This window comes from Microcaecilia unicolor, chromosome 11, assembly GCF_901765095.1.
Source record: "Microcaecilia unicolor chromosome 11, aMicUni1.1, whole genome shotgun sequence".
In the NCBI taxonomy this organism is placed as follows: Eukaryota; Metazoa; Chordata; class Amphibia; order Gymnophiona; family Siphonopidae; genus Microcaecilia; species Microcaecilia unicolor.
In genome coordinates, this window is record NC_044041.1 from 176310008 (window position 1) to 176323266 (window position 13259).

Below are 13259 nucleotides of genomic sequence, written 5' to 3' on the forward strand. Positions count from 1 at the left end.
CTTGCGCCGCCTGTGTCATCGGGTCTATCGCGCATGCTCAGTTTCACTAAAACGAGAGTATGCACGGAGTATATAGATTTGTTAGGGTCACAGGCTGAGGGAGTAGTGTAATTTAGGTGGATCACGTGTCAGCGGAGAGCTTGCGCGGCCTGTGTCATCATCGGGTCTAGGGTGTCCCTGTTCGCCGGACTCTCTTGAGCTCGCTCGCCATGGATAATTCGGGGAAGGAGCAGGAGGCGCGGCAGTTGGTGGCCGAAGCGGAGAAGAAGCTGAAATCTTCACAGTCTTTTTTCTCTGGGCTTTTCGGGTGAGGGAGCTGTGTTGACGAAGGGCCCAGAGGGTCAAAAACAGGCAGGCGGGGAGTGGGACATGGGGATGGGAGGTATGGGTCTTGGGGTGGAGCCTGGAAATTGTTAGTTTACCCCGTTTCTTCCCGTCCAGTAGGAATTTGGTGTTTATTTTTTTTCTCACACATGGAGATGTTTTTGAGTGTTTGGAATATTTGGGAATGTTAAGTATTTCAGTTGTGTGTTTTTTTTGGGGGGGGGGAATCCTGATAAACCCCTTTCCCAAACGAGCTTATTGCCTAAGAGTCAGGGTTAACTGACGAGGCGGTGTTGTAATTTTGCTGAGGATCGGATTCCTTTTATGTCAGGTCTGACTGTAACCTTCTGGGATCCGTTCCTCCAGGATTTTGTTGTTTTCGTTTTTGGCTTTTGAACGAGAAGGGGAGAGGAAGAGACAGAGAGCAATTGAGTCTTGTTTCGCAAGTACAGCGAGTGGGTGTCACGCCTCTTTTTTTTTTTTTTTTTTTTTTTTGGTAGTTTTAGACTACTGCTTTTGTAGGGTAGAAACCTGATTTTTGTAGTGCCTTAGAACTGGGGTTCAGGGTGGTGGTGAAGGGGGGTTGGTTGGTGCTCTTTTGCCTTGTTCCTTCCCCGTTCTTCTAATCTACTTCTGACTTCCAATTATGTATTTATATGGAGTGCTTTTCATCACTCTTCTACAGTTTTTAAAGGGTTGTTTCTCATTTCCAGTTTTTATTATTCATCTGTCATGGGGGAATTTATTTGAAAAATACAGATTACATTTCCAGGAGGTTGCTGAATTATGATGATATCTGTTTCATTTGCTCTTTGTGTAATATGTAATATCCAGGTTTGGGTAAACATCTGGGTGGGTAGGTAGGCTGTAGTGGAAAAAAATGTTGTGGCACAATGTGCTTAGAAAGTCAGCTGATGGGGGAAAAATTAAGCTCTTGATAAGCTTTTCATCCCAGTTTATTATTATTTTTTTTTTGCTTGCAGGGGATATGTTTAGTTCAGCCAATGTGAGGAAAACCCTTTAGAGAAAGGAGATAAAATTAAAAAGGAAGGGAAATAATATACATAAAAGATTTTAGTTTTCTCCTCCTTTAACACTGTGGTTTGTGTGGTAAAAGATCTGCTTTCTTGATGTAGTGGGATCGGTTTTCGTTCTTAGGAATAGATATGCTATTTCTAGCAGTGAGAGAGTACAATATACCTGTATGAAAAGCAGCTCTAAGAAATGGGGAAAAGAGGAGAGATTAAAATGTAGCAATGGAAAACACGAGTGTGGTGGTTCAAAAGTTGTATCTCTTTGCTGTCACTTTTATAGTTAATTAGTGTTAAACCTTTATAGTTTTCTTAATGTTCAAACAGATGCGAGTTATCTATTAGTTTTAATATTAGTAGTACATGGGATTCTAATGCACAGTGTTCTAAACCAGTGATAGCAGAATGTGACAATGTTACTGTGGTCATGTTAAATACGTATTGACAAAACTAATTCCCATTCCAAAAGAAAAAGACGCATTGAGCTGTCTTGTTAGAAGCTCTAAGCATGAACGCTCTTCACATTTAAAAGTATAACCTTTGGGATACTTGAGACAGCTTTGGTTAAAATGGACCATGTCGGGACTGTATTCATTGCTCCTATTTTAGCAAGTTAAGTATACTCTTTTTTTTTTTTTTTTTTTTCTCACATAAACTTGGCACTTGTGGGCCATTTGAAGTATTGTGCTATGATTATAAGCTGGACACAGAGCAGGACCATTGAGTCTGTGATTGTCCGTTGTATACATATGAGTACGCTTTCTAAAAATTTTGGTATGATTGTGAATAAACTGTACACTGTATTACATTTTTTTTTCTTTTGGAATGGGAATTAGTTTTGTCAATGCTGTTTGAATTTCTGTTCCTTTGAGATTTTCACCTTGTTTGTGTTTGCTCATGTTAAATACGTGCCATGGGAAAAGAGACAGATATGAGTGATCTGCAAAATCCTGGGATGAGTGATTGAGGTCTACAAAATCCTGAGTGGTGTAGAACGAGTATCGGGGGTGGGTTTTTTTTTTTTGTTCCAAAAGTACAAAGACCTAGGGGACACTCGAGGAGTTTACATGGAAGTAATTTTAAAACAAATAGAAGGAAATATTTTTTCACTCAACAAATAGTTAAGCTCTCTGGAACTCTTTGCCAGAGGAGGTGGTAACAGCGGTTAGTGTATCTGGATTTAAAAAAGGTTTGGACAAATTCCTGAGGGAAAAGTCCATAATCTGCTACTGAGACATACATGGAAAACAACTGCTTGCCCTGGGATTTGTAGTATGGAGCGTTGCCATGATTTGGGTTTCTGCCAGGTACTTGTGACCTGGCTTGGACACTGTTTGGAAAACAGAGTACTGGGCTAGATGGATTATTGGTCTGACTTAGTATGGTTACTCTTATATTCTTATTCTGCTGTTCTCAGCATATCAAGATTTTTTTGAGCTAACCAGCTCAAAATGAAAGATCATTTAGCATGAAGAAACCTACTCCTGATTCCCATACTCATGTGGGCCTCTGGCACCTTTTAGTCCTCTGACTTCTCTAGAGTGGAGGACTAGCCTAGTGGTTAGAGCAATGGGCTGAGAACCAGAGAAGCCAGGATTCAAGTTGCACTGCCATGCCTTGTGATCTTGTGCAACTCGCTTAACATTCTATTGTAAGCCCCCCCCCCCCCCCAATAGGAAAATGTGTGTTGCACCTGAATGTTACTTTTCTTGAACTACTGAGAATAGGTGTGAGCTACAGCTAAATCCAGAATTCCTTAAATCTCTCTGCAGTGCTAAATCCAGAATGGTGACATTAATGCTGTGGATCAGTGTTGGTGGGGTCATTATGGTTTTGGCACCAGAATCAACAGGGAGAAACTGGATTGCTGGTGATGAATAAAAGGGACTTCTGTAATTGTAAAATAGGTGTAGGTTTTACAAGCCCAATGGCCTGATTGCAGTTTTTGATGGTGGGAGGTAATGGACCTTAAAGCTTGTTCACAGAAGTTGATGAGGTGGAGGGATTGTGGGTCTAGAGAAATTGGATGGAGCATCATTTCACTTCGAGGGAGAGGAAGAAGTGAATATCATTTTTTTCTCCGAGGACAAGCAGGCTTGTATATCCTCAGACATGGGTAGTCACTGATCCACTTCACCCGGTCCGGGGTTTATATCAAAGTAAAAAATAGAGTTTTGTGAAGCGTGAGCCGTGCTCCACTGCACATGAGCGAGTGTCTTCCCGCCCGCCACGAGAACACGGTCCTCTTGAGTTTCATATTTTCTGCATTTGCTTCTTGGTCTCTTTTCACACGTTCGGTAAAGAGTTCTTTTGAGTGCCTTCGGCCTTTCTTTTTCTTTTCTCTTTTTATTTCAGCTTTGTTTTTAAGAAAAACAAAGTACCCATATTTTTTTAGTCTAGTTTTGCCTGTGTTTAAGTTTTTCTTTTATTTTTGACATGGGCTGCTTTTAGGCCCTGACTCCGGTCAGGAACTCCCTTTTTTTTTGTGTGTGTGTGCCTTCGCTCCTTTTTCAGGCAACATCGAGCTGTTTGATTTGGCTGGAGAGGTCTTCCTGTCCATGTCCACGAAGACTCCCAGTGGCTTCAAGCGTACCCGGTGTAACTGGACCATCTCGGGAAAGGACACCCATTCTTGGTGTCTTTAGTGGCTTGGGCCCAACCATAGCCCTGCTAACTGCAAACACCAAGAATGGGTGTCCTGGGATGAAAAGCTTATCAAGAGCTTAATTTTCCCCCATCAACTGACTTTCTAAGCACATTGTGCCACCACATATTTTTCCATTACAGCCTACCTACCCACCCAGATCTCGGGAAAGGACACCCATTTTTGGTGTGTGCAGTGACTTGGGCCCAACCATAGTCCTGCTGTGTTTTCTGTCTTCTTACGAAAGAGAGGACCCAGGTTTCCCGGGAAGCTCAACGTGAAAAGATTTTTGGAGCTAGGTCCGGTTCCTTGGCATCAATGTTGAGGGTTGCACTGGCATCAGTAAGCATGGCTGCTTTGAGACCTTAAGACACTGGGAGCAGCGAGGCATTGAGTGGGTCTCCACCTGTCTTGAGGCCTCAAGCTGTGCAAGCCCCCCGAGACTGTCCATCGTCAGACCTGACCCTGAGGTGGCGTGAGGAGGCGACGACCACAGCACCGAGGAGTATGGGTGACATGCTTCGGGCGTCATCGGTCACCCTTGATACACGGTGCCGAGATTTGAGGCAGGAGCCAGTCTCGACACCGCTCTCAAGGACATGGCTCCTCGGCATTGAGGTAGGCTCTGTCTCGGACATCTCATAGGGAGGTTTTTTTTTTTTTTTTTTAAATCATTTATTTATAATTTTTTCATTTTACAAGGATCACTTGTAAAACAGAGATGATTGTACATTAAAACAATATTAGAAGAAAACAATCTTAACAAGATAAATGGATTTTATACAGTCTTTCTCTTTCTTAGACCACAAAATAAATAGGGAGAGTGAAACAAGACAAGGAGATCAATTTAAACAGCAAACGAAGAAAACGTGGTATTAACCCGATTATCCCCAGTTATTATTTATCTAAATCATTATTCCACATTGATCATCTGGTTGGTTTCTTCAAGACCATAACGGTGCATAGTCCATCAATTTCATTGGAAACATACTTATTGTCCAATATTAGTGAAAGTATACACCTGATTTCATTTTTTTCCCTTTTAAAACCAGAAATTGTTTAACAATACAAACCCTTGAATCTCCAATCCAATTCCCACTGATTAAAGTAATCCCAGTTTCACAGGCTTCACTCCTTTTGAATTAATATAATAAGAGGAATCATTTCAGAGGAAAAAAAACATTAGGAGTCATACCCGGAACTCTGGGAAAACAACAATCTCGATACTAATCATCTGTAACAATATTCATTTTGTTCAAATTTTTCTGGTCTTTTATCATTTTCAAATCTTAACCGTTTCCTACTTCAGTAGAACTTCATTTGCTGTATATTCTCAAAGGATTCGATTAGATTAACCCAGATACTTTTCGGACAAGTCTTATGGGATTCCTTCTGAGCCCTCCCTACCACCTGACAGTCTCTGCCAGAGATCCTCTCTTTCCCATCTTTTGTGAAGGAAATGGCTGATGCCGTTCCCTGTAGAAGTGGAGGATGAGCCCAGGGTCAACCTTCTCGAGGTCCTGGACTATACATCTCCTAAGGAGGATGTGATGGATCCTCTCCACGAGGTACTCAAGGAAGTCCTCATCAGGAACTGGATGTCCTCTCTGTCGGTCCCTGTTGCCCCCAAGAAGATTGACACCCACTATCAGATCCACAGTAACTTGGGTTTGTTTGGCCTTAGTTGCCTCACGACTCCATGGTGGTGGAATCCGCTCTCAAAAGAGCCAGGAGTTCTAGGGACTCTGTCTCAGCTCGCCCAGGCAGAGAAGCTAGGACCATGGATTCTGTGGGGAGAAAAATGTACCAGGCTTCAATGCTCAGCTCCCATATTTGATCATACCAGCTCTTCACGAACGTTTACTTATGGAATTCGGTGAGACAGCTGTCAGACTTGGTTGATGTGCTTCCTCCGAAGCAGGCCGAGCCTTTTCGCCAGTTGGTCAAGCAGCAGAAGGCGTGTCGCAAGTTCTTGGCCAGGGGCACTTTCAACACTTTTGAAGTGGCATCCAGGATCTCTGCTCAAGATATAGCAATGTGCAGACTCTCGTTGCTGTGTATTTCTGACTTGGAACATTCTGTTCAGCAGAGGTTGGCGGATGCCCCTTGCCAGGGGGATAATCTTTTTGGAGAGAAAGTTTAGGAGATCACAGACCAAATTAAGAAGCACACTGGTAGTATATCTTTTCTCTCTCCCACCGGACACCTGCATCCACCTCCTCATCTAGGAGATATTTTGGCAAGTCAAGGAGTGCGCCCTACTACTACTCTAGGCGTAGGTACACTCTTTTGGCTCATCAGCCTGCTTTAGACTGAGCCCCCAAGGGACAAGTTTTTGACTGGCTCCAGCAGAGCATAGCCACAGTACAGGTGTTTGTTCTGGACGACTTGCCGGTTTGGTGGGGGGGTGAAATCTTTGTATGAAAGTGGCCTCTTGTAAACTCTGACCGATGGGTTCTTCAAATAGTCCGTCTCGGATACACCCTCAATTGGCACTTCAAAACCTCCAAATTGCCCACCGAAAGCTCATTCATTTGGCTCTCAGCAAAGAAAGATACTTGCAGAGGAACTCTCCGTCCTTCTGAAGACCCATGCAGTTGAACCTGTTCCACCAGGGGAAGGAGGACAGGGATTCTATTCTAGGTACTTCCTAGGACATGGATTCTATTCCAGGTACTTCCTTGTGCAAAAGAAGACGGGGGATGTGTCCTATCCTAGATCTAAGGGCCGTGAACAAATTTCTAGTCCAAAAGAAGTTAAGGACGGTTTTCCCTGGGCAACCTTCTCCCAATGAGTTGGAAAAATGATTGGCTATGCTCTCTGGACTTAAAGGACGATATACTCATATCCCGGCGAAAGTATCTTTGATTTCGACTGGGAACACATCACTTTCAGTACCATGCGTTGCCTTTTAGCCTCGTGTTAGCTCCCAGGGTCTTCACCAAGTGTTTAAGGCTTCAGTATCCCTACAAGCAAAGGTATGACACCTAATGGAGGGAGAGGGGAAGGAAATGTGTAACCCCCCCCCCCCCCACACACACACACAATGGACTGCTGGCTATGTCCCACCTTTAATTGCGCAATTAAAAATCAAACTGCAGCCCTACTAACGTCATTATTAACATTCATTGGTTTTCAGTAGCCTGAATTTATTTTACAGACCCCAACTTAGACATTTGGGGCTAGAATCTTATATATGGTGCCTAAGAAATTGGCGCTGAAAAATACCCATGTAAGTGGTATTCTAAAAGCAGTGTCTAAACTTTAGCGTGGTTTATAGAATAAACACTTAGTGGAGAGGTTGCTCATTAAATTTAGGGGCCACCGTTTGCACCAATGAAAACGTGATGCAAATGCCCGAGTCTGAATTTACGCACAAAGTACTCATATTGTGTAATTATGCTTGTAACTGAAAACCACACACCCATTCTGTCCCAAAATCCATGACCCTCCCATTTCTGCACTCCTTTTTTAGACTGTGTGTAAATTTTAGGCATGTATCCTGCGCCTATCTTTATTCAGGTAAGTCCCAATTAAATCTAGTGCCAATAATTATGCCAATTAGCACTAATTGGCTCATTCTGTTACACGTGCAAATCGAGAACGTGCAATTTTTGGCGACCTTTTTAGAATCAGGGTTGGGTTTTGCAACTTCTAAATACAGCTGCCAACTCATCAAAGGGGCTAAAAAAAATGTGGTCATGTTATGTTGTTGAATGATGAAAACTGGTTTCCTCTTTCCCACGGGATTGCTTTCAAGACTTTAACTATTGTTGATAAAATGTGTTTTTCAGGTATGCCTTTATTTCTCTTTCACCCACCCACTGATACCTTACTCCCTCATCCAGCAGAAGTGTCTAGCTATATACCCTGCTTTTGTCACATTTGTATGAACACAGTTGACAATTTCTTTAGTGTAGCTCCTCCCTCTGGAATATTTCACATAGGGGCTCCTCCAAAGTTGATTGTTCAGAAGCACTTTTAAATTAAAAAAAAAATCCTTTTTTCTGTTGAGTACACAATTACAGGAAATGGCTGTCTAGCATTGGTGCAGAGCACGCCTTGATAATTTGGGATGGGAGTGTAATTTTTTTTTTTTTCCATATAGGGGCTCCTCCAAAGTTGAAGAGGCCTGTGATTTGTATGCCAGAGCTGCAAACATGTTCAAGATGGCGAAGAACTGGAGTGGTATGTAGCGCACTGCTGTAGTCATTCAAACCTGGCCACTGACATCTTCTAAATATCTGCCATGTAAAGGTCCTGGTACATTTTGGTTTAGATCAGAAAACCTCTTGCACGTTCTCCTTTTTGCAGAATTTTTTCTCTAAAGACAAGTAGTTGACCATAGTCGCATACACAGACTAATGGCACTGACACGCAGATATTTTCCAGGAATTATTCTTTCTGGGCGTGTATAGAATTTCCTGTGGTCCAGTGGCCACATCGTATACCTCGGTTCATTGTGTTCTGAGGCAAGCCGTGGATATATTTTGATCTTCCTCTTCAGTAATTTCACTGTTGGCTCTATAGATGGGGTTTTGATAAATTGACCCAAAAAAAGGAGAAGAAATCGAAGTGCACCTTACTTTAATTCAGTTTTTTGTTTTGGAAGGTTTTGTTGCTTTCCTTGCCAGCAGTTCCGCTTAGAATAGCCTGACAGGCCTCCAATCAGTTATCCATTTTCTGAATATATGTAAACCTCTTTGAATGTAGTTTCAAAAACCTCAGAAAGGCGGTATATCAAGTCCCATTTCCCTTTCCCTTCCCTTTGAGAATCAATTTATTGGTGTTGAATTTTTTGCTAGCAGTGGAGGCATCCAGCTTCAAGTTTTACTTGGGCTGTCGTCAGAGGAGGATGCAGATGTCTAGAATGTTGAGGGTCATCAAAATGAGACGGTCATCGTGTTACTATTGAAGTTTTGAAGAAAGTCCAGGTCCACCAAACTTACACTTAAGGGCATTGAAACTCAAGGACCAGGAAGCTGCACCAACTCCTGGAGGCTGTGCTGTCCAAAGATCAAGACAGGTCTCTGATTTTCCCAACTTGCATAGAGCATCCAGCTCTCAGTGTTCAAAACTGAGCTGAAGAGAGACAGCACTGAAGGCTTTTCAGAGGTAAAGGTTGTATCTGACAGCAAAAGGACTGTAGACAGAACCAAACTGAAATCACACTGTTGTCTGCTGTCTCCACAGGCACTCAAGGTTCCCCTTTTGACGAAAGGAAGCAAGGCACACAGTGGCCATCATCCCTACCCCAGAGAGGAGGGCAAGCGGGGGGGGGGGGGGGGGGGGGAGAGGTGTGGCCTGTTTGCCTGCCTGGGTGTAACACCCCCAGGCAGACAGTGGCTCCCACAGACCACAGCCCCGCTAAACTAAGCACAAAAATGACCTATAAGGGAGAAAGCTGTAGTCTTGAGGGATGTTTAAAAAATATATTTTAAGGCAGATTACTTACACACCACCCACTGAGAACCCTAGGGACCAAGCTAGGCCTCTTCTCCCACTCCCCCAAGGCCCTTCAACCAGACCAGACTGCCCAGGCTTACCATGTCCACCATCTGCTGGAGACTTCATAGGTTCTCAGAAGTCAGAGATTCTCCGTCTTCATCTGCCGGTAGTTGTGCATAACCCAAGCCTCTGGACCAGTCTGAAAGGATGCTAAGGAAATTGGTGTTTGCTTTGTGACCCTCAAAGTGGCTACATCTGGAGGAAAGCATTGTCTACTGTCGAAGCCACTGTGTCAGTGCTTGGCGGTCCAGCTTTGATCTGACTCGTCAAGATACCATGAAGCTTTGGTCCTCTGCCGAGGTCCATCCGCTCTGGCATGGAAATCTTTGAGGAGGTACCATATAATGGTAGTTGTATGGTGCGTGAAGAGTGCTGGGTATCGGAATCTTATTCAACCGTTCTTTAGTTGAAGAGCAGCTGCCTCCCTTATGGTGCCAAGCATCTTAAAATCAACATCAGGCTTGGATTGTTGTCTCCACCAAGTCAATTTGATGGCTTTGGAAAGGAAATCTTGGCTGACTGTGGAACCCTAAGAGACCACCTTCGGTACTGAAAGAGTGTCTACTCTGCAAAGAAATGTTAGTGCTCACTTTGGGCTCAAATAGCAGACCTAGGATGGCTTTGGTAGAATGCTATGCACATCTGTCATGGTTCCATTATTCAAAAGTTGAACCCCTTTTTGGAAAGGACATAGGAATTCAGACCACTTCCTTTTAAGAGGATCAGGGGTAAATTCTGCTCACTAGTGGCATATGATATCGAAACAACGTTGAGAGTCTCTGATGTGGCTATAGTTTAGATAAACACAGTCGCATGGCTGTGTGCATCTGACTTACATAAAAATGTGCAGGAAAGACTCACTGAAGTGGCTTGTACACCTGGGAATCTCTTTGGAGATAGCCATGCTGTAAAGTATTCTTAAGGAATGTCATGTGACGCTTCAGAACCCTCCTCTATTAACACTATTGCAGTTAAAAACCTAGAAAATATTGCTTCCAACAAAGCAGTTACTGGGCTTTGCTCGTCTAGATAGAAATAGGGTTTGCTACCATGAGGTATAAAAGTTCCATATAAGTACATAAGTATTGCCATACTGGGAAAGACCAAAGGTCCATCAAGCCCAGCATCCTGTTTCCAACAGTGGCCAATCCAGGTCACAAATACTTGTCAAGATCCCAAAAAAGTACAAAACATTCTATACTGCTTATCCCAGAAATAGTGGATTTTCCCCAAGTCCATTTAATAATGGTCTATGGACTTTTTCTTTAGGAAGCCGTCTAGGCTCCACATTACTCCCAGGGATCGGTTTCTGACCAAATCCGAAGATTATAGCTAGTATTCTTTATTCTAGAACAGCTCCTTGTAGGTGGGAGATCAAAGTTTATGGAAACTATTAATCTATTTTCACTTTTATCAAAGGGGTACAGATTGCAGCCTTAGGAATTGAGTCCAAATTATTTACTTTAGAAAGCATAAACTATCTATTTTTACACCAGGTCCTATATAACTTAGAAATCAGCTCCTCTTGAAAGCCAAAGCAGTTGGACATGCTGTGTTACAGGAGAGGACAGGGATTTTATTCGAGATGCTTTTGGTTCCCAACTGGAGGATACAGGTAGTCTTGAAGACAGCAGTTCAATAGTTGTTCATGCCCTTCTTTTTTTGGAGTTGAGCTCATTAATTTAATTATAAAACCAAGACAGAGTGCACTTCATACCCAGAGAGTCTCTAACATTTTCCTGGAAAGCTCCATAATTGTCTGTTGGTGCTATTGGGTGCCATCCTTTTTGTGGATGAGGAACTGTTGCTTTAGACAAAGCACATTACAAATCAACAGATGTGTAGGGTTCCCCCCCCCCCCCCCCCCCCCCCCCGTTTTCCTTACACACCTACTTTTTCTGTTTTCCTGCACAGAAGAAACCTGTGTTAGTCCTTCCAAACTGATCTGATAGGCTTCCTTGGAGCCTTTGCACCTCTGTGATGAGCTCCTTGACAGAATGACAAATGACAGATATTTGAAATGCTGTTGTGTGACTTCTTCAGCCTGCTTTAGAATTCTTTAAACTGGCAGTTCTGAGAATGAAGCCTAGTTTACTTAAGCATTGCTAGAGGACCTGGTGTGATCTGTGTCTTATATCATTGTCCTGTCACTGGAGCATGACTGGCCTTGTATATGTTTTTTTCCCTATGGTCTTTGACTTTGTCTTGTGTGTTGTGTGGCCTCCCTTGTCGGTGCTTAATTCCCAACTCATGCTGCGATTTTCTTTTCCTGTTTCCATTTTGAAAATTTTAAATTGAAGCTTCAGTTGACTTGGACCACCCCCCACTTCCCTATCTCTTTCTGTCTTCCCCCTATCAGCTGCTGGGAATGCTTTCTGTCAGGCTGCACAGCTACACCTGCAGGTGCAAAGCAAGCATGATGCTGCCACCAATTTCGTGGATGCAGGAAATGCCTTCAAGAAAGCTGATCCACAAGGTGAGATCCAGGAGTTGTGAATGATCACTTAGCACACCTCTGGTGCCTCTGAATGGCCTGGGATTTATCTCAACAGCATATAAGATGCTGTTGAGACTGGAACAGATTTATGCTTTATATTAACAGCCAGATATTTTATTTTCAATGTGTGTGTTTTTCAAAAGTTAAAAATAAAAAAAGTGAAGCGCATCATAATTAGTTTATTAGGGAAATGCTCCATGTTTCAGGCACTCCCTCCCTCACATGGTTTATCTTGACTTTATTCCTTCACAGAAGCCATTAACTGCTTGAGTCGGGCCATTGAGATCTACACAGACATGGTAAGACCAAGACAGGCACCGTGGCAGTGGAAAGTACAGATGCATGTACATGGAACCTGTGCTCATTGTAAGACCAAGACAGGCACCGTGGCAGTGGAAAGTACAGATGCATGTACATGGAACCTGTGCTCCTGTTCCTATCTCCAGTGCCATTTTTCCCTGTTTTATAAAGAGGAAGGAGGACTCAGCTTTGACTGGTGTTAGGTCCTTATGGATTGGTTTGTTTTTTTTTTCTCACCACCTGAGGTTTGTAATCCTAATATGGGATGTTGTCCATTAAATCTCTTTGGTCTTGATGCCTTAAGCACCAATTAATGAGTAAAACGTCCACAGCAATGCAGATAATTTTTGCTCCTCTTTTCATGCACACCCACTTCAGAGGAGGGAATGTCTCAGGAATCCTTTCAGTTTTCTTGCTATATTGCCCATTGAGGTTGCCATCTAGACAGTTTACAATTCTCAATAGTCAGATTTTAAAACTTAAAAAGGAATTTATAATTACCAGAAAGATGAGAGAGCAGAATACATGTATTGCCAGTCCCTCTCAAATGCCCACATTTACCCCCTCCATAGTGCTGTTGCTCACTGGTGTAGAAAAACTAGCAGGGGCTTCTGAGTCTCCTATATCCCTTCCCCCCCCCCCCCCCCCAACCTGAGGGCTGCACGTCGGACCACAGCTCGAAAGATGAACAAGTAGTTTGGTTGTTAACTATACTCTTTGGGGTGTGCATCTGAAAGCACAGCCTGTGGGTGTGCAATGAGGGCTGTCTGTCCTTCCACAGGAGAAAGAAAGCAAAGGGTACACATGTTGCCTTTTTATCTGGAACAGTCTTTTGTTTTTAAACACTTAGGGCCGATTCACAATTGCAGCAAAGCACCACATAACGATAGCAGAGATCTACGAGACGGAGCTGGTGGATATCGAGAAAGTAAGAGCACTTGAGAGTATGTGTGTA

The 13259-nt window shown here is 43.1% G+C and overlaps 1 protein-coding gene across 1 annotated transcript in view; it reads left to right on the forward strand.

The window, feature by feature from the left end:
- Positions 1-41: 41 nt before the first annotated feature.
- The window catches only part of NAPA (NSF attachment protein alpha), a 30115-nt gene continuing 16897 nt past the window's right edge, over positions 42-13259 (forward strand). Inside the window, 5 exon segments of the mRNA XM_030219428.1 lie at positions 42-307; positions 8108-8187; positions 11867-11983; positions 12257-12303; positions 13155-13232. Of these exon segments, the coding sequence (XP_030075288.1) occupies positions 210-307; positions 8108-8187; positions 11867-11983; positions 12257-12303; positions 13155-13232 (420 nt within the window). The 5' untranslated portion in view covers positions 42-209.